Source organism: Ornithorhynchus anatinus, chromosome 8, assembly GCF_004115215.2.
Source record: "Ornithorhynchus anatinus isolate Pmale09 chromosome 8, mOrnAna1.pri.v4, whole genome shotgun sequence".
In the NCBI taxonomy this organism is placed as follows: Eukaryota; Metazoa; Chordata; class Mammalia; order Monotremata; family Ornithorhynchidae; genus Ornithorhynchus; species Ornithorhynchus anatinus.
The window spans coordinates 28,831,363-28,855,055 of record NC_041735.1 but is presented as its reverse complement, the minus strand read 5'-3'; the positions used below and the strand labels follow the sequence as shown (position 1 = coordinate 28,855,055).

Sequence of the window (23,693 nt, the reverse complement as noted above, 5' to 3'; positions counted from 1 at the left end):
TTTGAAGAAACCAAGTGTCGCCAGGATGGGATCGAAGCCAACTTCCGCACTCAGAACCGGGGAAAACCGGAGTGGCTTTGACAACTATCATGGTTAAAATCGGCGGTGTTTTCCCAGTCGTGGTAAGGACGAACCGCCGCAGCAGGAGGAAGCACAAGCGCCGGGAACTGGGACCGCTAAACGATGGACGCTCACTAGGCTAGCTCAACGGGAACGGGACCCTTGACCCGTTCCGGGGCGTGAAGGTCCCCCACACCCAGCCTTCGGGCTTGGGTGAGCTCCCCGGGATCCCAATGCACGTGTGTGTATACGTGAGCCTGTGCGCCCACGTGTGTCCGCGTAAAGGGGTGTGCGGGGGTGGGTGGGGGGCACTGTCTGAGATGAGGTCGTGGCACTGGAAAGAAAACAGAAGGGAGGAGTCGCGTAGGCAGAAGGCGGGGGAGGAGGGCGATGAACGGGATCGACGTCCTTGAATCAGGCGGCATCCGGCGTCTTCCCTGGGAGAACGGCGGAGGCTTGAGGCGGACCCCCCCCTCCCGCCAAACGGCTGCCTGAAGCGGGGCTCCGGCGCTCCGGACCCCGGCCTAGCGCCGATCGCCCTCCACTCGCTTCTTGCGCACTAGGCCAGAAAGAAACAGAGTTCAACGGGCGTCTCGTCCAGAGAGAAACAAAGTCAACCGGGAGTCTTGGCGCGTGTCGTTCCGGCCCCCCGTGCCAGAGCCCCCCCAAAGCCCCCGGAGAGTCTCCAAGCCCCAAAACCGCTCCCGGGCATGGACTCTGTGGTCTGGATGCTGTCGCGGAGGCTCTCAGGCCGCCGAGCCCCTCCACGCTTCTCACTCAGCGGCATTTTCCCGAGTAGTTCAGTGCTGTGCACACAGGAGGTGCTCAATAAATAGTGATACATCACAGCTCCCGCTCCCAACTGAGTCCGTGAAAAGAGCGCTAAATGAAGGAAAGTTTCCCCTGGTTGATAACAGAAAGTGCATTAATGTGTTCCGGAGAGCCGAAAAAAGGGACCAAAATAACATACATAATAATAATAATAATGATGGCATTTGTTAAAGCACTTACTGTGTGCCGGGCATTGTTCTAAGCACTGGGATAATAATAATAATGTTGGTATTTGTTAAGCGCTTACTATGTGCAGAGCACTGTTCTAAGCACTGGGGTAGATACAGGGTAATCAGGTTGTCCCACGTGAGGCTCACAGTTATTCCCCATTTTCCAGATGAGGTAACTGAGGCCCAGAGAAGTTAAGCGACTTGCCCACAGTCACACAGCTGACAAGTGGCAGAGCCGGGAGTCGAACCCATGACCTCTGACTCCGAAGCCCAGGCTCTTTCCACTGAGCCACGCTAGATACAGGTAATCAGGTTGTCCCAGGTGGGGCTCACAGTCTTAATCCCCATTTTACATTTGAGGTAACTGAGGCACAGAGAAGTGAAGTGACTTGCCCAGAGTCACACAGCTGACAGGTGGCGGAGCCGGGATTAGAACCCACGACCTCTGACTCCCAAACCCAGGCTCTTTCCACTAAGCCGTGCTGCTTAGTATTATTCGTTAAGCACTTCCTATGTCCCAGCCATGCTGCTTGATAGTATTCGTTAAGCGCTTACTATGTCCCTGGCACTGTACTAAGCGCCGAGGTAGATACAAGCTAATCAGGTCGGAGACAGTCCCTGTCCCACATGGGGTTCACAGTCCCACAGCTGGCAAGTGGCAGAGCTGGGATTCGAACCCACAACCTCTGACTCCCAAGCCCGTGGTCTTCCCACTGAGCCACGCTGCTTCTCGTAGAAGCAGCGTGGCTCAGTGGAAAGAGCACGGGCTTTGGAGTCAGGGCTCATGAGTTCGAATCCCAGCTCTGCCACTTGTCGGCTGTGTGACTGTGGGCGAGTCACTTAACTTCTCCGTGCCTCAGTTCCCTCATCTGTAAAATGGGGATTAAGACTGTGAGCCCCACGTGGGACAACCTGATTCCCCTATGTCTACCCCAGCGCTTAGAACAGTGCTCGGCACATAGTAAGCGCTTAACAAATACCAACATTATTATTATTATTATTCTCGTACTGTGCTTGGCCCGTAGTAACCGTCAAACAAAAACCGCAAGTATCGTCATTATTATTTTATTATTACTGTTGGTATTATTGTTATTATTACTATTAAGGATGTTTGAGCAAAATACTAAATACAGTGCTGTGAACAGAGAGGTGCTCAATAAATACGCCTGATACCAGCAGCGTGGGAAGCAGCGGGGCCTAGTGGAAAGAGCCTGGGCCTGGGAATCAGAGGACCTGGGCTTTAATCCCAGCTCTGCTGTGTGACCTTAGACAAGTCACTTACCTTCTCTGTGCCTCAGTTCCCTCATCTGCAAAACGGGGATTCAATACCTGTTCTCCCTCCTACTTAGATTGTAAGCCCCACGTGGGACCTGATGATCTTGTACCTATCCTAGCATTTAACACAATGCTTGGCATATAATAAGTGCTTCACAATTGTTATTAATGTTCTTGCTGTTATTATTGTCATCGTCATTATCATTACAACCACAGAGAAGCAGCATGGCCTAGTGAAAAGAGCGTGGCCTGCGAGTCAGAAGACCCAGGTTCTAATCCCAGCTCACGGCTCGTCTGCTCTGTGAACTTGGGTAAGTCACTTAACTTCTCGTGCCTCAGTTACCTCATCTATAAAATGGGGATTAAGATTGTGAGCCCCATGTGGAACACAAACTGTGTCCAACCTCATTAGCCTTTACCTGACTCAGCGCTTAGAACAGTGCCTGGCACATAATAATAATGATGGTATTTATTAAGCGCTTACTAGGTGCAAAGCGCTGTTCTACACCGTAAAATATATTGAAAGGGATGACCTTTTTCCCGATCCCAGGTGGATGGTGCATTGAGTCTTCAGGATGACGGGGACTGAGACAAACCTGGGGCTCCCATAAAGGGCTTCTGGGGAAGCACCTTTTTTTTCCAAAAAAAAAGGTATTTATTAAGCACTTACTATGTGCCAGGCACCGATAAGCACTGGGGTGGATACCAGCAAACTGGGTTGGACACAGTCCCTTTCCCGCATGGGGCTCGACGTCTCAAATCCCATTTTACAGATGGGGTAACTGAGGCACAGAGAAGCGAAGTGACACAGCAGACGAGCGGTGGAGCCGGAATCAGAACCCTTGACCTTCCGACTCCCAGGCCCGTGCTCTAAGCACCATTAAAAAATAATAATAATAAAAAACATGCTACATGACCATGACCCCCAATTCAATGATCTCTGTCATCTAGAATATTCCAGGGGTATATTTGGGAGCACCCCCCACCCCGTGCCCCTCCTCCACCCCGGCCAGCGAGTGCAGCAATTCCAGGAGGTTGAGGGGGACTTTACCTAGATCGTTGTTCTTCGTGATCGCGGCCGCAACCCTGGTGCGTGGCCCTTGTTTGGTGAACTGGTATCCAAACTTGAGGATCATGGAGTTCTCCTCTAGCATCTGGGCAATTTCCATTTCTACCGCCGTTCCCAACTGCTGCCTCTGGTTGGTCACGGACACACGTACACGTATATATATATATATATATATATATATATACACACGTGAGCAGACGTATACATATACGTGCATGCACACACAGCCGTTCATACCGAGAAGGAAGGGGAAACATTTACTTGGAAGGGAGGCGGGGTGACCACTGTTCTGACTAGGGCTGAGGGTGGGGAGCTTCCCTCACTCCGCTGAGCCACCTCCGACTCCCGCGAGCCCCAGATTCCTCAGTTGCTGCCACGGTGAAGTGCAGCTGAGCGGAGAGGTGACAGGCAGAGAGGTCCCCTCCATCCTCCTCGTCAGAATATGAGGCCAGCGCCGAAGGAAACGAAACTCGAGGCCAAAGCCTGCTTTCTTCCCTCCTCCAGAGACCTCTCTGATCCCGGCGACTCTCTCCTGTCATTCCTCTTTGGAACTGGTCTCGGGAACTGGTTGGTGAGGGTGGGATGAAGAGCAGTTTACGCTCTGATTTCCCTCCGCCCTAAAAGACGGTGAGGCCCGGTGACAAGATCAAGGCGTGGGAGTCAGGAGAACGTGCTTGCTGTCTCCGTCTCTCCGAATTTGAGCTCCTTGGGGGTCAGGAACAGGATCTGATCTGATTATTCTGTCTCTAGCCCAGGGCTTAGAATTATTATAATGCTTCACAGAGAGCAAATGCTTGGAGTTTCCACAGTTCCTCGCGGGATTCTTTCCCTCTTCAGGTCGCAGGAATGCGAGGCCGGGTTAGAAAACCTAGCACGGTCCGGGCTAGCGAGGATGGAAGCTCTGAAAACTGCTGCTAGGAATCTTCCCTCTGGGTGACTTTGAAAGAGTCGGGAAGATTCAGGGTTGGGGTCAGAGGGCGGCAGATAGTCGATGTCACCTGCGTGCCCTGCTCCCAGAGCCATCCCGCCTTGAATCCCAAATCCCCTGGCTGATAAGCTTTTCTGCTTCCCAGACAGGCCTTTCGGTGTCCCTCGAGCCCTTCCCCCTCGGACTCTAGCGCTCTGTAGCGGCTCCGCTTCCTTGGTGAGGGGGTGTCTCCTCATGGTCTGCCTCCGCAGGGGCTCGGGGGAGGGACGGGGCTGCTGTCGGCTCTTACCTGGTTATCGATCTTGATCTCGGTCAGCGTCTCGTTCTCTTTCAGGGCATTGACCAGGGCCAGGATCCCGGCTCCAGTGATGAAATTGGATTCCAGGTTCAGACTCTTCAGCGTCTTGTTTACTTTCAGAGTGTCTGCAAAAGCCTTAAGGTGCAAGGAGAGCCTTAAGGTCAAGGAGGGTCTCTGAAATCTGCAGAGCAGCAGCAGCGGAGCTGCCTGGGAAATGCTAAGGATGGTTTTTGTCCCGGAAAACGTCGGGGGCGGAAGCTTCATTTTCCATCCCCACCCCTACCAACCACCACCAAGGAGGTATGGGGGCGATGGGGGCTGCGGGGGGGAGAGGGATGACAGGCCTGCCATTCTCTCCTTTTAAAGATCCCCAGGATGGGAACCCTGCAAACTCTTCTGGTAGTCCTTCCTTGCTCCCAGAAAGCTAGGAAACCCACTGATGGTGGATTGTCTTCAAGCACACTTTCCCCCACACACATACATACACAGAGAGTCCCTGCTTATGTCCATCTAAATCCTTTCTTGAACCATAATCAGTCATTTATTGAGCCCTTACTGTGTGCAGAGCACCATCCTAAGCGCTTGGGAGAGGACAGTATAACAGTTGTTAGCCATGTTCCCTGACCACAGGGAGCTTACAAACTTCCCTGACCACAGGGAGCTTACAAATCATCCTGGGTCTCTTCCCCCACCACACCCCGCCCCCGGCAGCCTTATGTCCATGTGTTTTTACCCGGTTGTATAACTGTAATTTATTTTAGCCTCTACCTCTCCTGCTAGATTGTAAACTCCTTGAAAGCAGGGATTGCATCTATTACCTCTATTGAACTCTCCTAAGCGCTCGATACAGTCTTCTGCACAGACTGAGTGCTCTGTGGAAACTGTTGATTGATGTGCTCTCAGCCACCTCTCTTGGCTTGGCACGTTTCATGTCTTCAAAGGCCCAGTACAGGAGAATAACCTTTACTCTCTGAGATAGTATAATAATAATGATGATGGCATTTGTTAAGCGCTTACTATTTGTGAAGCACTGTTCTAAGCACTGGTGGGGGATACATGGTGATCAGGTTGTCCCACGTGGGGCTCACAGTCTTAATCCCCATTTTACGGATGAGGTAACTGAGAAGTGAAACGACTCGCCCAAAGTCACCCAGCTGACAAGTGGCAGAGCTGGGATTAGAACCCATGACCTCTGACTCCCATGCCCGGGCTCTTTCCACTCAGCCGGATTACGCCTTCGGGACTATAATGAAAGATGAGGAGGGGAGCAAGATTAAACAGTCCTGGATTCCTCAGGCTCGGAGGGACCTTGAGAGGCCTTCCAGTCCATCCCCCTGCCTCTGTAGGGGAGTTTATCCTTGTGTTTTATATTCAATCAATCATTTGTATTTGTTGAGTATTTACTATGTGCAGACCCTGAACTAAGTGCTTGTGTTGCTTTAGAAGCAGCATGGCATAGTGGATAGTGCGCAGGCCCGGGAGTCGGAAGGTCATGGGTTCTAATCCTGACTCCGCCACTTATCTGCTGTGTGACCATGGGCAAGTCACTTCACTTCGCTGGGCCTCAGTTACCTCATCTGTAAAAATGGGGATCGAGACGGTGAGCCCCACTTGGGACAGGGACTGCGTCCAACTCGGTTTGCTTGTATCCACCCCACTGCTTAGTACGGTGCCTGGCCCAGAGTTTAAGCGCCTAACAAATGCCGTCATTATCGTTATTATTATTTGGTAGTTTTACTGTTTCATCTTTTTTTAGCTGCCAGTCACCAGTCCCGTCTCCCCCAACTTATACTCGTATTGCGAGTCCTAAAGGGCCTTCCCCGTGCTTAATACAGTAAAAGGTCAAAAGATATTATTGCTCCTGGGACCTTTCTTGATGAGATTTCAAGCCATTCCCTCTCTGCAGGTCCTCTATGGGCTTCGAGACCACTACTTACGACTCTTAAAGTCCTTTAGAAAATTAAGAAGTCATTTTTTTATCCCTCTCTTCTTGGAGCTCAGTAACCCCACTGCCTTTGAGATCCGTGTTCCATCCCTTTCACCGTTTCTGCTGCTCTTCTCCAGCGTCTTGGATCCTTGGTAAAACTGCAGCGGGGGAGAGAACTGGGAGCTTGGCTCAGAGCCCGGTTGCCCAGATGCCAATGCCATGGGGACATCAGTGGATCCCCTCCGGCCTTTGAAGCTCAATCCCGGCCTCATTATCCCTGGCCTCGGATAAGACCGTAGAGCTACCCGTCGGCGATGAAAAGATCCCAGGTGATGCTTTTCTGGCTTAGCAGCTCTTCGAAGCTCAACCCTCCCCAGTCCTCATCACCACCAAGGTCATCGCCCCTCCCTGCCCTCTCCCCAAAAACGAAAAACTTGCCTTCTATGGCTAGAGAGTGCTCTGACCCAGACAACTACTCTGCCCTAACCGCTTTGGGCTGTGGGTGCCGGGGCTGCGCAGATGCAGAGCGTAAGCCCGGAAATCCAGTGTCCGTGCACGTGGAGAGGGTCCCCCTCCAGCCCACCCCAGCTCCTTCCAGGGCCAGCTTCCAACTAGTTCCGGCCGGTACTGGTTTGAGCTGGCCCAGGAATCGCCCCTGTCTTGCAAGACGGGGGGGCAGGCCTGGCTAACGGCACTCTATGCCAGACCTGGAAACCAGCGTGGCCTCGTGGAAAGAGCACAGGCCTGGGAGTCAGTGGACCTGGGTTTTATCCCGGCTCTGCCACGGGTCTGCTGTGTGACCTCGGTCAAGTCACTTCACCGTACCTCAGTCACCTCCACTGTAAAATGGGGATTAAAACTGTGAGCCCCATGTGGGACACGGACTGTGTCCACCCCGATGACCCTGTAACTACCTCAGCGCATAGTACAGTGCCTGGCACATAGTAAGTGCTTAACAAGTACCATAAAAGCAGGGACCGTTAAAGCAGCATAAGAGACAAGGACAAAGGCAGAGAATACAAGCTAAAGACAATGAGGAAACTGGCTAAAGAGTGAAACAAAAGCAGGGGAGCCCATCCTGGGATAACCAGAGGTCTTCCACAAAGTCCCCCCCTGCCTGGACCTGCCCATATTTCTGGTGACTCTCTCAGGCTCCCCCCACACCATCCACCCCACCCCTTCCAGATCTGCCCTCCCCCTTATCTCTGTCTTCTGGGTCAAAATGGCATTGGGTGGATGAGACAGAGGATCAGCGTGGCCTAGAGAATAGAACATGGGCCTGGGAATCAGAAGGATCTGGGTTTTCATCCCGGCTCCACCACTTGTCTGCTCTGTGACCTTGGGCAAGTCACTTTACTTCTCTGTGGCTCAGTTACCTCATCTGTAAAATGGGGATTAATACTGTAAGCCTTATCTTGTAACTACCTCAGCACACAGCCCAGTGCCTGGCACACAGTCAGTGCTTAAGAAGACCATAAAAAAAACCCCACAACCCTCCAGCCCAGGCAAAAGCAGAGTTCAAATTCAAGACTCGAAAGCGATCATAAGCGGCCGGCTTCCGGAGGAGGGAGTCGGCCGGAAGCTCTGGCTAATTCCCCAGGGGCCGTGCCGTTTCCTTCCCGTGGCTTTGCCTGCGGGACGATCCCAGGGGAACAGCAGCCCCAGCCCGAGGCCTTTCGGCTGGCGGGATCTGGGACCGGAAGACTCGGGCCCCCTTGCCAGGGTCCCTGTTCTGTAGCCACCTAAACCTGGGGCCCCGATGCAGCTGGTTTCTAAGTTAGAGCGACAGCTGAGGAAGGCTGTCAGTCACTTGTATTGTTTGAGTGCTTTCTGTGAGCAGAATGCTATACTGAGCGTTTGGGAGAGTACAATATAATGCTAATAATAATGGTGTTTGTCAAGCGCTTACTATGTGCCAGGAACTGTACTAAGTGCTGGGGTAGATACACGGTAATCAGGCTGGGGTGACAGCTGAGGATAAAAATGATATTTGTTAAGCGCTTAGTATGTGCCAAGCACTGTATTAAACGCTGGGGTGGAGACAAGCAAATCAGGTTGGACACAGTCCTGTCCCCTGTCCCGTGGTCTCAATCCCCATTTTACACATGAGGTAACTGAGGCCCAGAGAAGTGAAGCGGCTTGCCCAGCAGACAAGTGGTGGAGCTGGGACTAGAACCCATGATCTTCTGACTCCCAGGTCCGAGCTCTATCCACTACTCCACGCTGCTTTTCATTCCCTGCCCACAACGAGTTTGCAGTCTAGAGGGGGAGAAGTAAAGCGCTCAGTACGGTGCTTTGTACCCAGTAAGCGCTCAATAAATACCATTGAATAAATAGGATTGACTGAAAGTGAGGTGGCCAGGGCCAAAGTGGATGCCGAGGCACACGTGACAGCAGGCCGTGTCAGGAGATGACATCAGATGGGTGCCATTTTGCAGAAGCCCTCCAAACCCCAATTTCTGCCCGAATCTGTCCCAAGAAGGTTTCTCGGGGGTATCCCGACCACCCCCTCGCCCCTGCTCCAGAACTGCTGCGTTCCCCTCCCAAATCCCTGGGAACCCAGGCGGAGGGCGGCTTCGTGCGGAGAAAACAAGCATGGGATCTAAAGGGTTCCGGTGCCACGGCGGTTTCGGGCAAGGGCCAGACCGGTTGAACGCCAGGCTGTCGGAGACAAAACAAGATTTGTCTGGCACAGACCAGATGACCGGGCACCCTTTGAGAGAGGCCAACTGGGAAGGGAAAAATCCCTCTCACTTCCTTCGAAACAGTGAGAGCTCAGAACTTTGAATAAAAGATTGCTGAAAAAAGGACTTGAATAGGTTTGTTTCAAAAAAGAGGCCCTCTAGGCTTGAAAGAACCTCCAGAGATGATTCTCAGCTAAATGCATCGAGGCCTCCTTAAACCTCTGCACCCGGAATCTGGGTTCCTTCCGAGGGCCTAGTGAAGCAGTGTGGCCTGATGGCGAGAGCGTGGAACTGGGGGTTGAGCGACCCGGCTCCAAATCCCGGCTCTGCCACCAATCTGCTGAGTAACCTTGGGCAAGCCGCTTCACTTCTCCGTGCCTCAGTTTCCTCATCTGTAAATGGGGATTCAAAACCTGTTCTTCCTTTTTAGACTGTGTCCAACCTCATTTTCTCATATCTAACCCAGTGTTTAGTACAGCGCTTGACACACAGTAAGTGCTTAACAAATGTCACTATTATTATTATCTCTCCCCAACCACGGGGGTGGCCGGGAGGGGGAAATCAGAGGGTGTCCGTGGGGAATCAAATGGCGAAAATGGGTGGATATTAAGGGAGTGGAGAGAACAGGCGGGAACAGGATGTGCTGATAGGAGAGTGGAAAATTTAACAACACAGGAAATGGAAAAAGATCAACTACCCTTGCTGGGAATTTATGGGGAATAAGCCAAGGAATAAAAGGGAAAGGAAAGGACTGATTCGAGAAAGGCAGGGAGGAGAGATATTCAGGAGTTCATGGAGAGAGGGAAAGTTGGAGGGGGAGGAAGAGAGCAGGGGGGCCAGGAGGGCTGGAGAGGAAGAAGGTTAGAGAGAGAGAGAATGAGTTGGACTTGCAATAAGATCGACAGAAGAGGATAATAGGAAAAAGCAACAAGGGGCCACTGTTGAACCCTGGGGAGGCAGGCAGGGCTACTGAAAGGGTAGAAAGGCTGGGCCTCCCAGGGTTAGCCACTTTTCTGCCAGGGGAGAAGACCACACTCCCCTCTGTAGCCCCGGGCAGGAACACACAAGGAGTGTCCCTTGATTTCAGGTGCCCCTGCTAGGGGAGAGGGAGGTGTCATTTGGGGGCAGGAACAGGGGCGTTGAGCCTGTTGCCCCGGCCCCAGGGAGGCTTTCGGTTTCCTTCTGGCATCTCCTGGGGGGATTCTATCCTGGGAATGCACGCTGAACAGCTGGAGTCAAACCCGAGATCCAGACAGGGTCGGGGAAGTGGAGAGGATGGGCAGCCCTCCTCCCCCATTCTGGCGGCTAGGGTTCGCCGGAAGCCAAAGCGCCAGAACGGTCCGGTGCTCTCTCGGCAGGAAGGAACGAGAAGGGGAACGTCAGACCAGCCCACTGGACCCGTCCGGGGGGGGAAAGAGCCCAGCGGGGGGCCCAGGAGACAGCTGTAGACCACATGGAAGGCTAAGGACACAGAAGGGGAAAAACAAGGAAGGGGCGATGCCAATGGCTGAACGGGGAGAATGGGAAGAGGTACTCACGAAGCCGAAGGGATTGGAAAGACACAAAGAGGAAGGAGGTGAAGGAACGGGACAGGGAGGAGGAGGAGGAGGAGTCCAGGCCGGCAATCTCAGCCCCACTCTTCGGGACTCAGCCACCCCACACAGGATCTGTGGGAGATCTGGCGGGGCTGAGATGTCCAGCTGCCCGGCTGTTTTTAGACAGCAGAGAAGAGAGTTGGAAAACACGAGGGTTGAGGGAAGCGGATAGGGGAGATGTGAAGAGAGAGGCTGGGGAAGGGGAAATAACAGCGGGAGGAGACACGATTCACTCAATCAGCACACGCTCCCTCCCTACTAATCCTTGCTCCTATTGACTACAACCCCCTAAAACCAGCCCAACTCCCCACTGCCTGTCCTCTCGGGTCTTGCCTTCGACCTCTAGCCTCCGCCCTCCCTCCGGCCTGGAACTCCCTCCCTCCTGTCTTGAACTCCCTCTCCTTTTGCGCCCGACAGACCACCACTCCCCCCGGCCTTCGGCCCTACTAGAATCGTATCCCCTCCAGGAAGTTTTCCCTCCCTACTGTGTCACCCCAAACCCCTCCACAGCACAGCTCTTCCGTTTGTTCGGTTGCTTCCCTTGCTCGTAATTTATTTTAGATCGGTCTCCCCTACTGGATTGTAAACTCCTTGAAGGCAAGGGTCATGTCTAGTAACTCCGTTGTACTCTCCCAAGGATTTAGTCCAGGGCTCAGCCCGGAGTAAGCGCTCAGTAGATACTAGTGATGGATCGATGGCTGGAGCGTTGACTTGCTCCGAGGGGGGCTCCGGGGGCGGTCCCTGGAATCGTACTCACCATGGCTACAGGGTCGTTGCTGCGGGTAGCGGCCAGGCTGAACTTGGTCACGTAGGTGTTGGTCTCCAGTGCCTTGGCAAACTCCTTCAGGGTGGGGATGGGGATGTTCTATGTGGGCAGAGGCAGAGAGCATTTCCTGGCATTTCCGCGGGCCGTGGCGACGATGCCCGCCCCCGAGGTGGAGGAGGTGACGGTCTCCCACGGTTCCTCAGCCAGGAGGAAAGGTTAAAGGAATGGGGAAGCAACCGTGAGCCTAGAGAAGAGAAGGCTGCGGGACGACTGAAAAACTGTTTTCCGATAATCAAGGGTGGCTAAAGAGAGGATGGGGATGGCAGCCGACTGTTCCTCATCTCTGCTGAGATCAGAGCAAGAGGAAACGGGCTGTTTGGGTTCCGTGTAAGGAGGTATTTCCTGACAGGGAGGGGTTGTTGAGTTTTGGAACAGATTACGATGTGAGAAGCAGGGTAGCCTAGAGGAAAGAGCACGGGCCTGGGAACCGGAGGACCCGGCTTCTAATCTCTGCTCTGCCACTTGTCTGCTTGGGCAAATCACTTCTCCGTGCCTCAAATACCTCATCTGTAAAACAGGGATTAAGACTGTGAGCCCGACATAGGACAGAGACTGGGGCCAACCTGGTTAATTTCTATCTACCCCGGTGCTTGGTACCGTACGTAGCCCTTAAAAAAATGCCATAAAACCTTTTAAAAACTGGGAGCCCCTTGTGGGATAGAGATTGTGTTCAAGGTGTTTATCTTGTATCTGCCCTGGTTAACTAGTACAGTGCTTGTCACTCAGTAAGCACTTTTACCGAGAGAGGTTGAGGAACCGCTTTTTGGAGGCCTTTAAAATCCAGGCAGCCCGACTATCTTTCCAAGGCTTGTGGAGGCTGAGGGTGTTAGGACCACACCATCCAGCACGGCCTAGTGGATAGAGCACAGGCCTGGGAGTCAGAAGGACCTGGGTTCCAATCCCCACTCTGCTCCGTTCCTGTGTGACCTTAAGCAAGTCGCTTCACTTCTCTGTGCCTCAGTTCCCTCATCTGTAAAATGGCGATTAAGACTATGTGTGAGATCGGGACTGTGTCCAACCTGATTCCCTTGTATCTACCCCAGCACTTCGTACAGCGCCTGGCACGTAGTAAGCGCTTAACAAATACCACAATTATTAGTGTTATTACTAGTAGTATTATCCGACCCTGCTGCGGGCCACGTCTGACATGGGCCGTGGTGGGAGCAAGTTGGCTGGCACAGCTGCACTACAGTGCCACACTGGGCTCTCTGAAGTAGTGACAGGTGGAGGCAGGGTGACCCCTACTTCCAGGGGTTCTGGCTTAGGCTAGGGCAAGCCCAGCCGGGCCCCGGGAACCCGATCAACACTCCGCACCCACCCCGACGCTGATCTGGAAAACGAGACAAATCTGGCCACTTCCTCCGCCTAAATTGCTTCCTGAGTCAGGGCAGGTGCTCAGGAGGCTTAGATCAAAGGGTGAACAGGGGCCAGAGCAGCAGAGGAGAAGAAGGAGGAGGGAGAGGAGGAGGAAGAGCAGAAAGAGAAGGAGGAGAAGGAGGAGGAAGGGGAGGAGGAGAAGGAGGAAGAGCAGAGGCTGGAACAACCAGTGACACTAGAAGTCTGGGTCGAAGACCCAGGAGGAAGTGAAGAGAGCAGGCTGGGGTGAGCAGGGGTGAGCCCAAGCCTGTGGTCTCCACCCCGGGGCGGTACCTTGATATTGTTGAGGTTGATTTCCACGAGGCTGGGATCATTAGCTTTTGTCTGCTGCAAACTGGCCTCCACGTTTGTGGGGTTGGGGGGCTCCTCAAAAACCGGCTTGACCTTCTCCCCCTTGACCACATCTGAAACACAAAGGCCATTTACAAGCAAGCCGGGTGCTCTCCTCCCCACTGACCAGCCCACTGACCGCCCCCAACCCCAAGACCCAACTCGGGGCCGAGATCCCCGTCTCCCCGTTCACTGTTCGTCCCATCCATGGGCAGGCCTCCTTCCGGGACAACACTGAACCACAAGAAAAGGCGTCCCACCCACACCCCTCCCCCCGCCCGCCCGCCCGAGGGCCTTCTGTCCTTCTCTTAGTGCTGGCTAAAGGGTGGCTTGTGATGGGCTGGGCCGAGATGCCCTCGCCGCCCCCTCCGTGGAGACGAGCGGCGATCCCACCGTTTCCTCGATGGTGGCCTCTCGCGTGGCTTTCCTGCTGAGGAAGACGAGAGCCCTTAAAGGGCAAGGGCCGTCTCCTGCTTGGAAAATCCCCATCAATCTTCCCCAGAGCAGAGCTCTGCTTCCACCGGGTATTCAGTAGTCACTGATGATGATGATGATGATGATGATAGTGAAGATGGTGATGACGATGGGACCTGTAGCTCACGATCTTAATCTCCATTTTATAGATGAGATGAGATGAGGCACAGAGACGCTAAGTGATTTGCCCAAGTTCACACAGCAGACAAGTGGCGGAGCTGGGCTTAGAACCTGGGTCCTTTGTCTCTCGAGCCCATGATCTTCCCGCTAGGTCACGCTGCGTCTCTGTCTCTCTTTCAACTCTGTCCCTCTGTCCCTCACTTTCCTCCTCTTTAAAAGGGGATTTAAATTCGTGTTCTCCCTCCCCTTTAGACACCGAGTCCCACAAGAACCGGCACTCTATCTGATCGTAGCATATAATAATAATAATATTTGTGGTATTTGTTAAGCGCTTACTATGTGTCCGGCACTGTACTAAGCGCTGGGGAGGATACAAGCGGCCCTTGCAGAGAAGCAGCGTGGCTTAGTGGCAAGAGCCCGGGTTGGGAGGCAGAAGGTCCTGGGTTCTAATCCTGACTCTACCACTTGTCTTCTGCGTGTCCTTGGGCAAGTCACTTCACTTCTCTGTGCCTCAGTTACCTCATCTGTAAAATAGGGATGAAGACTGTGAGCCCCCGTGGGACAACCTGATTACCCTATATCTACCAGCGCTTAGAACAGTGCTTGGCACATAGTAAGCACTTAACAAATACCATCATTATTATTATCATTATTATATGAGCAAATTGGGTTGGACCCAGTCCCTGTCCCACGTGGGGCTCACAGTCTCAGTCTCCATCTCGCTGAGGAGGTAACTGAGGCCCAGAGAAGTGAAGTGACTTGCCCAAGCTCACACAGCAGACAAGTGGCAGTGTTGAGTACACCATAATTGCACCGTAAAAACCCATAATTACCACTATCATTATCATTCTTAGTAATATTAATGAAAGGAATAAAAATATCAAGAGGTGACCACAATCACTTACTTCTCACAGTGCTCTTGCCCCCCGTCCTGCTGACTTCTTCCTCATCAAACCGGGGGTTGTTGACTAAATTGTGCACGCCGAGGACAGCTGAGGACACAGAGGACACAGGACACATCAGAGGGATGAGTGGTAAGGAAACTCAGCTAAGGGAGAAAAGTGGCAGGTTAGTTTCTCTGAGGAAACTCCTCTTTACACATATCTCTGCCTAAAGATCCCTGGCTCCCACCAAAATCTGGCGTCTCTTAGTATTCACCAGGAAGGATTTCTGAAAATTTCAACCCCTGGAGAACGGAGGGAGCAGACATCCGTCTCTCTGGCTCTGCCCGTGGGACTTTCCGTGTCCGTGAGGGCACGGCGCCCTGAACTTGTGCCTGGCTGCTTCCCCCGGGGCCGGTCAGAGCTCTGGGCAAAGGGCCATGGCCCTCTCTCAACTGGACGCGGGTTTTAGGCTCTGTGTGACAGGCATCCTAAAATCCTCCTGCTAATCGAGGCCAACTAGTGATGGATTCCCAAGGCCTAAAGTTGACCAAACTAGCGAAGGTGGAACACTGAGACAGTCATTGTTTGACTTGGGTTTACCGTTATTATTCAATTTATATCTGTGATTCATTTTGACAATAGAACAGCATAGGAATCAGTGCCATCGTTGAGTTCTCTTGCGTTTACTGTAGAATCGGTCTTTACACCTTGTGCTCTGGCTAGAATCTAACTGGTAAATCGGGGAATATTCTTTGGACAGCGTGAGTCTATCGGGATAGAACGCGAGGCGGTGTCGGTAGAAATCGTTGTGCGTATTCACACGACACCCATCAAACATGGGTTTTCCTTAACCTGGGATTCATCGAGAACACAACCCCTGTGTTTTCTAAGAACTAGATGTATATCATTATTGTTCATATGTGTAGACCCTTATGTGGGCTATGTACTGTACGTATCCTTATACTCTCCCATCTTCTCTATCGGTAATTTATTTCAAGTCTTGTCCACCCCTCTTGACTCTGAGCTCCCTGTGGGCGGGGATTTTGTCCACCAACTCTATGGTACCATACTCTCCCAAATGCTTAGTAAAGTTGTCTGCACAAAGTAACATTAATGGTATTTACTGAGCGCCTAATAGGTGCAGAGCACAGTCCTCTGTGCTAATACAATAGAGTTGGTAGACACATTCCTTGCCCACAGTGGGCTTACAGTCTAGAGGGGGAGCCAGAGATGAATAGAAATAATCTATACCCTTGATTGATTATTGTAACATATTACTCTACATACTGCCATCCAACTACTGCTCCATCCCCTTACCCCCATTTCTGCCTGAACGACTCCAACAAGTTGAATATATCTTCCACTTCCTCTCCTCCAACTCCCTTCTGAAATACTTCAGTTTCCGGGCCTTTCATTCCACCGAGCCAAAGGTCACCGATGAACTTCTTGCAAACCCAAAGGACTCCACCCTATCCTAATTCTTCTTTGCCCGCTCAAATGCCTTTGACATGACTGTCTACTAGCTATCTTTGGCTTTACTGACCCGGTCCTCTCCTAGTTAATAATAATAATGATGGTGTTTGTTAAGCGCTTTCTATGTGCCAAGCGCTGTCGTAAGCGCTGGGGGCGATACAGGGTGATCAGATTGTCCCACGGGGGGCTCACAGTCTTAATCCCCATTTTCCAGATGAGGTAACGGAGGCACAGAGAAGTTAAGCGACTTGCCCGGAGTCACACAGTGGCGGACCGGGGATTAGAACCCAAGACCTTCTCCGTCAAGCGCTCAATAAATACAGTTGATTGATTGTGAGATGTTCCAGCATCCACCAGGGATTGCCAATGTTACAATGCTCTTCCCTGCCATTCTTGTACTGAGACTGACACAAGTTAATTAGGTATGTGAATTGGTTAATACTGAGCCATTTAATAATAATAATGATGGTGTTTGTTAAGCGCTTACTATGTGCCAAGCACTGTTCTAAGCGCTGGGGTAGATACAAGGTAATCAGGTTGTTCCACAGGGGGATCACAGTCTTAATCCCCAATTTACAGAGGAGGTGACTGAGGCACAGAGAAGTTAAGTGCTTGCCCGAGGTCACACAGCAGACAAGTGGCGGACCCAGGATTAGAATCGACCCGCTCTGTCTCCCAAGTCCGTGCGCTTTCCACTAAGTAAAGAAGGAAGGGTGATTAACGTAGAATGTTCATGGCGGGTGTGGGGGAAAGCAAGGCCCCATTCCCCACTAGACTGTAAGCTCCTTGAGGCCAGGGATCATGTCTACCAACTCCAGTGTATTGTACTCTCCCAAGCGGTTAGAACAGTGCTCTGCACACAGTCAGTGACTGATTAATCTTATGCCCAATCCTTCTCTGTCTTTTACACCAGCTCTTCCGCTACCTCCCCTCCCCTAACTGTGGGTGTCCCTCAAAGCTCCAGCCCGGAGCTTCACACTCCCTTTACCCTCATTTTCTTGCGGGGCCAATCTGCTTTCGGTTTCGACTATCACATCTACGTGGATGACTCCCAAACTCAACTTCTTACACACTTCCACAGTCTTGCATTTCCTCTTGCCTCGAGGTCATCTCCACATGGATGCCCTCCTCGCTCTTTATGCTCTAAAACTGAACTCATCTTCCCGCTTAAATCCTCTCTTCAGTCTATCTTTCCCATCAGTGTTGACAATAATACCATCCTCCGTGTCACTGAAGCCCACAGGTGGCATTATCCTTGGCTCCCCACTCCCCTTCAAATCTCAGATTCAGTCCGTCACTAAATCCTTTTCTGGCTTTCCTCCACATCTCCTGGACCTACCCCTTTCTTTCCATCCAAACAGCCACCGGGCTGGTTCAGGCACTTGTCCTATCCCAGTCGATCAAGCTCCTCAATGATCTCTCTGCCCCCAGTCGCTTCCCCGTTTCAGTCCATACTTCACTGTGTTGCCTGGGCCCCTTTTCTGAAATGCCATTCTGCTCACAGAGAGAAGCAGCATAGCGTAGCGGATGGAGCCCGGGCCTGGGAGTCAGAAGGTCATGGGTTCTAAACCTGGATCCGCCCCTTTTCTGCTGTATGACTTGGGGTAAGTCACTTCACTTCCCTGTGCCTCAGTTACCTCATCTGTAAAATGGAGATTGAGACAGTGAGCCCCACACGGGACAGGGACCGCGTCCAACTCCATTTGCTTGAATTCACCCCAGGGCTTAGTACAGTTCCTGGCACACAGTAAGCACTTAAGAAATACCATAATAATACTAATTATCACTATTATCATTAAGTTTCCCCACTCCTCAAAAACCTTTACTGGTTGCCCATTCCTCTCTTCAAGGCTGTCCATCAGCACTTTCCCTTTTACTCGTCTGCTACTTTCTCACATCTCCCCTCAACTCATACTCTTCACTCCTCTCACATGAACCTGTTCGGAGGCCCCATTCTCATCTCTCCTGCCGCCAACCTCTTGCTCATGCCCTTCCTCCTTCCCGGTCCTCCCTCCCTCCCTCTTCGAATCCACCAGGCCACAGATCTCTCCATCTTCAAAGTCCATCTGAAATCACATTTCCTCCAGGGGCCTTCTCCAATTAATTTTCCTTCTTCCCAGGTTCTATCTCCCTTCTTCCTCCGAGACTCCTATAGCAATTGTGCACATCTGCACCCGAGGCAGACTCGTCTAGAAGACCATTATCCTTTATCTTTTTCTACCTCTGATTTCTTTTTGTGTGTCTCCCCTGCTATACGGGGAGATTGTACCTTTTCGTCTATTGTACTATTCCAAGCACTTAGTACAGTCATTGGTGCTTATTAAAGTGCTCAGCACCCAGTCAATTCTTAATAAACATGATTGATCGATTAATAACGTTAACTTTCTAAAGGACCCAGAGGCTGCTGAAAGACAGGTATGGAAACACATATCAAGCTATTTTGGAAACAGTGTAGCCTAAAGGATAGGACTTGGGGCTGGGAATGACAAGGACCTGGGTTCTAATCCCGGTTCTGCCACGTGTCTGCTGGTTGGCCTTGAGCGAGTCACTTAACTTCTCTGTGCCAGCTACCTCATCTGTAAAATGAGGATTAATACTGTTAGCCACTGTGGGACATGGACTGTGTCCAACCTGATTAGCTTGTATCTACCCCAGTTCTCAGCACAGTGCCCGGCACGTAATAAGCGCTTTACAGATACCACGGGGAAAAAAAAAAAAAGACCGATTGCCGACCTGCCAGATCATAGAGTTCGGTATCAGAGGCACTAGCCAGGGCTTCTTCCAGTTCTGGATCGAGAGTCACTTTCTCCTCCACGTGACTTTCTACAGGTTTTTCTTTGGGGATAAAGACTTTTCCTGTAAAAGAAAAAAAGCCGTAAGGACAGGTATTGCTTTCCTGGAGAGGGAAGGAGTGAGTAATAGAGGATGGAGTCTTTGCGACCCAGTCCTCAAATCACTGCAGCCCCAGTTGCCAACCCCCTTGGTCCCCAACTGCCAACCCGCCACCTCCCCAACCGCCAAGCCCCACATCCTCCGCTTCCAACCCGCCCCGTCCCCAACCGTGAAGCCCCACGGCCCTAGCTACCAAGCTCTGCTAATGGTCGGGTGATCACGAGGAGGCAGTCCCGACAGCCCCAAGCCCTGGTTAATGACAGCAGCACCAGAGAAATGGCCTCCGCCCTCAATATTGCACCCCAGAGCTTCACAGCGACTGCCCAAACTATTCACACGGCTTCCACCCCTAAGAGAGAAGCAGCGTGGCCTAGTGGATGAAACACGGGCCTGGCGGTGAGAAGGACGTGGGTTCTAATCCCAGCTCTGCCGCTTGCCTTCTGGGTGACCACTTCACTTCTCTGTGCCGCAGTTACCTCATCTGGAAAATGGGCATTAATAATTACTAAGAATAATAATTGGGGTATTTACTAAGCACTGGGGTAGACACGAGGTAATCAGGTTGCCCCCCCTGGGGCTCACAGTCTTAGTCCCCGTTTTACAGATGAGGTAACGGAAGCACAGAGAAGGGAAACGACTTGCCCGAGGTCACACAGCAGAGAAGAGGCGGAGCCCGGTTTAGAACCCACGTCCTCTGACGCCCAAGCCTGTGCTCCCGCCACTAGGCCACGATTAACACTGTGAGCTCATGTGGAACATGGACTGGGGCCAGCCGGAATAACTCGGATTCATTCAATAGTATTTATTGAGCGCTTACTATGTGCAGAGCACTGTACTAAGCGCTTGGAATGTACAAATCGACAACAGATAGAGAGAATCCCTGCCCATCGACGGGCTTACAGTCTAATCGGGGGAGACGGACAGACAAGAACGATGGCAATAAATAGAATCAAGGGGAAGGACATCTCATTAAAACAATAGCAAATAAATAGAATCAGGGTGATGTACATCTCATTAACAAAATAAATAGGATAATAAAAATATGTACAGATGAGCAGACGAGCACAGTGCTGAGGGGAGAGGAAGGGAGAGGGGGAGGAGCAGAGGGAAAGGGGGGACAAGGGGGCTTAGCTGAGGGAGGTGAAGGTGGGGGTAGAGAGGGAGCAGAGGGAAAAGGGGAAGCTCAGTCTGGGAAGGCCTCTTGGAGGAGGTGAGCTCTAAGTAGCTCGAATCTACCCTGGCACTTAGTACGGTTTCTGGCACACGATAAGCGCTTAACCGAGACCATTTAAAAAATAAAAAAGGCTCCCTAGGGAAGCCTGGTTCTTTGGCCCCCAACTTCAAGGCTCCTGTGGCTGCCACTGGGGACCGCAAGGATCTCCTCAGCCCTCTCTCATTCATTCATTCACTCATTCTTTCATTCAACCGCACTTATTGAGTGCTTACTGCGTGCAGACCCTGTACTAAGCACTTAGGAGAGTATAGCACAACAATAAACAGACATATTCCTTAATAATAATAATAATAATAATAATGTTGGTATTTGTTAAGCGCTTACTATGTGCCGAGCACTGTTCTAAGCGCTGGGGTAGACATAGGGGAATCAGGTTATCCCACGTGGGGCTCACAGTTTTCATCCCCATTTTACAGATGAGGGAACTGAGGCACAGAGAAGTTAAGTGACTTGCCCACAGTCACACAGCCGACGAGTGGCAGAGCTGGGATTCGAACTCATGAGCCCTGACTCCAAAGCCCGTGCTCTTTCCACTGAGCCACGCTGCTTCTCCTTGCCCACGGCGAGCTTACAGTTTAGACGGGGGGTGACAGACATTAATATAAATCAGTACATTACAGATGTGCACATACGTGTTGTAGGGCTGTCGGGGTCGGGAGGGTAGGAGGGTAAACAAGGGGAGCAAGCCGGAGTGACGCAGGAGGGAGTGGGAAAAGAGGAAAGGGGGCCTTAGTCATGGAGGGCCTCTTGGAGGAGATGGGCCTTCCATGAGGCTTCGAACGGGGGGAGAGTCATTGGCGGATATGAGAAGGGAGGGCGTGCAGGCCGGAGGCGGGACGTGGGCGAGGGGTCGGTGGCGAGATGAGATCGAAGCAGAGTGAGAAGGTTAGTATTAGAGGAGCGAAGTGCGTGGGCTGGGTTGTAGTAGGCGAGCAGCAAGGTGAGGTGGGGGGCGGGGGGCAAGGTGACGGACTGCTTTAAAGCCAACGGTGAGGAGTTTTTGTTTGATGCAGAGATGGATGGGCAACCGCTGGAGTTTCCTGAGGACAGGGGAGACAAGTCCCAAGCATTTCTGTAGAAAAACGATCCGGGCAGCACAGTGAAGTATGGACTGGAGCGGGAAGAGACAGGAAGCTGGGGAGGTCAGCGAGGAGACCGATGCAGTAATCCAGGCGGGACAGAATGAATGATTGCAGTTTGAATGGAGAGGAAAGGGCAGCTTTTAGCAACCTTTTGAAGGTGGGACCGACAGGATTTAGTGATGTATGGAATACGTGGGTTGAGCAAGAGAGAGGAGTCAAGGATAACGGCAAGGTTACGGGCATGCGAGACGGGAAGGATGGCGGCGCCGTCTACAGTGATGGGAAAGTCGGGGGGAGGACAGGGTTTGGGTGGGAAGATAAGGAGCTCTGCTGTGGACAAGTTAAGTTTGGTGACGGGAGGACATCCGAGTAGAGACGAGAGTAGGGTGCCTTCAGCCGCGGGACATCCTATTTGGAGGTGAGCGACTTGTCTCCTGGGGATGCCAAACCCAGGGCGGCTGGTAACCGAGTAGCGGACTTACTTCACGGCAGATATAAGAACAGCCTGACCCTCCTCTTTGGGACTGAGAACCCGGAGTCTCAGTTGGCTCCACCACCACCCACATTGACAGTCTTTCTCAATCACCGGCTGGTCTATTGTCACCCGGCTCCAGAGAGTCCATTTCACACTCTGCCCGTCTGTCCCCGCCACCCCTAAGAATAATAATAGTGGTACTTGTTAAACCCTTACTAGGTGCCAAGCACTGTTCTAAGCACTGGGGTGGAAGCAAGTTAATCAGGTTAGGCACAGTCCCTGTCCCACACGGGGCTCACTGTCTCAATCCCCATTTTACAGATGAGATAACTGAGGCACCGAGAAGTGATTTGCCCAGGGTCACCCAGCAGACAAGTGGTGGAGCCGGGATTAGAACCCATGACCTTCTGACTCCTAGGCCCGTGCTCTATCCACTAGGCCATGCTCCTTCTCTGTTCTACAGGGAGAAACTCAGGCACCTAGACAGATTCAAGGGGACACACGCATCCAGTCCAATATGTATGCTCACGTGCATTCACTCACCTACACACGCCCGCTCCAAAAGTCCTAGCCGCCCTCCCTACCTGCAAAAGTCCTTCCTGGTTCCCGCTCTTCCTTCCAGCCCAAACTTCACGGGGATGGAGAGGCCAGGGGTCGGGTGGGGTCCTCCCCACGATTAGACTGTAAGCCCGTCATAGGGCAGGGACTGTCTCTATCTGTTACCGATTTGTTCATTCCCAGCACTTAGTATTGTGCTCTGCACATAGTAAGCGCTCAATAAATACTATTGAATGAATGAATGAATGACCCTGTGGGATGCAGACTCCGAAGGTGAAGGATGGGGAGGGAACTCTAGACAAGCAGCGTGGCTCAGTGGAAAGAGCCCGCACTTGGGAGTCAGAGGTCATGGGTTCGAATCCCGACTCTGCCACTTGTCAGCTGTGTGACTGTGGGCAAGTCACTTCACTTCTCTGTGCCTCAGTTACCTCATCTGGAAAATGGGGATTAACTGTGAGTCTCATGTGTGACAACCTGATTACCCTGTATCTACCCCAGTGCTTAAAACACTGCTCTGCACATAGTAAGTGCTTAAAAAATACCAACATTATCATTATTATTATTATTACTGGTGTGGGAAGACCCTGGGTCTGCACCATGGGAAAATGTTTTTGGCTCCCGCCCTTAAGTCCCGACTCTCTGGGGGATAGCTGGGCAGAGCAGAGAAGGGGAAGGGGAAGAGGCTCCCCAGAAGGGGCAGAAGAGGGGGCAGAGACCCTATGGTTTAATGAATAGAGCATAAGTCTGGGAGTCAGAAGGCCCTGGGTTCTAATCCTGACTCTGCCAAATGTCCGCTGTGTGACCCAGGGCAAGGCACCTCACTTCTCTGGGCCTCATTTAACTTGGCTATAAAATGGGGATTAAGAGTGTGAGCTCCATGTGGGGACAGGGACTGTGTCCAACATGATTAAGTTGTATCTACCCCAGAGCATAGCGCGGTGCTTGGCCCACAGTAAGGGCTTAACAAGTACCGTAAGTATTCATTATTATTATTATTATTTGCCCAGGCCTCCCTTTCTTGGGACCTGTATCTGATGCCCGGGTCTGCTGGGTCCTAGGGGTCCAAACCTAGGGCTGCGAACCCCGAGACTCCGGGATCCCCGAGACTTCGGGACCCCAGTTCAGACCGGG

The 23,693-nt window shown here is 52.0% G+C and overlaps 1 protein-coding gene across 1 annotated transcript in view; it reads right to left on the bottom strand.

Annotated features, from left to right (window-relative positions):
- Positions 1–374: 374 nt before the first annotated feature.
- The window catches only part of TMOD2 (tropomodulin 2), a 35,073-nt gene continuing 11,754 nt past the window's right edge, over positions 375–23,693 (bottom strand). Inside the window, exons 4-10 of the mRNA XM_029070915.2 lie at positions 19,055–19,177; positions 14,870–14,956; positions 13,314–13,444; positions 11,595–11,702; positions 4,623–4,766; positions 3,388–3,532; positions 375–619 (exon numbers count right to left, since the gene is read on the bottom strand). Of these exons, the coding sequence (XP_028926748.1) occupies positions 585–619; positions 3,388–3,532; positions 4,623–4,766; positions 11,595–11,702; positions 13,314–13,444; positions 14,870–14,956; positions 19,055–19,177 (773 nt within the window). The 3' untranslated portion in view covers positions 375–584. The remainder of the gene's footprint in view (positions 620–3,387; positions 3,533–4,622; positions 4,767–11,594; positions 11,703–13,313; positions 13,445–14,869; positions 14,957–19,054; positions 19,178–23,693) is intronic.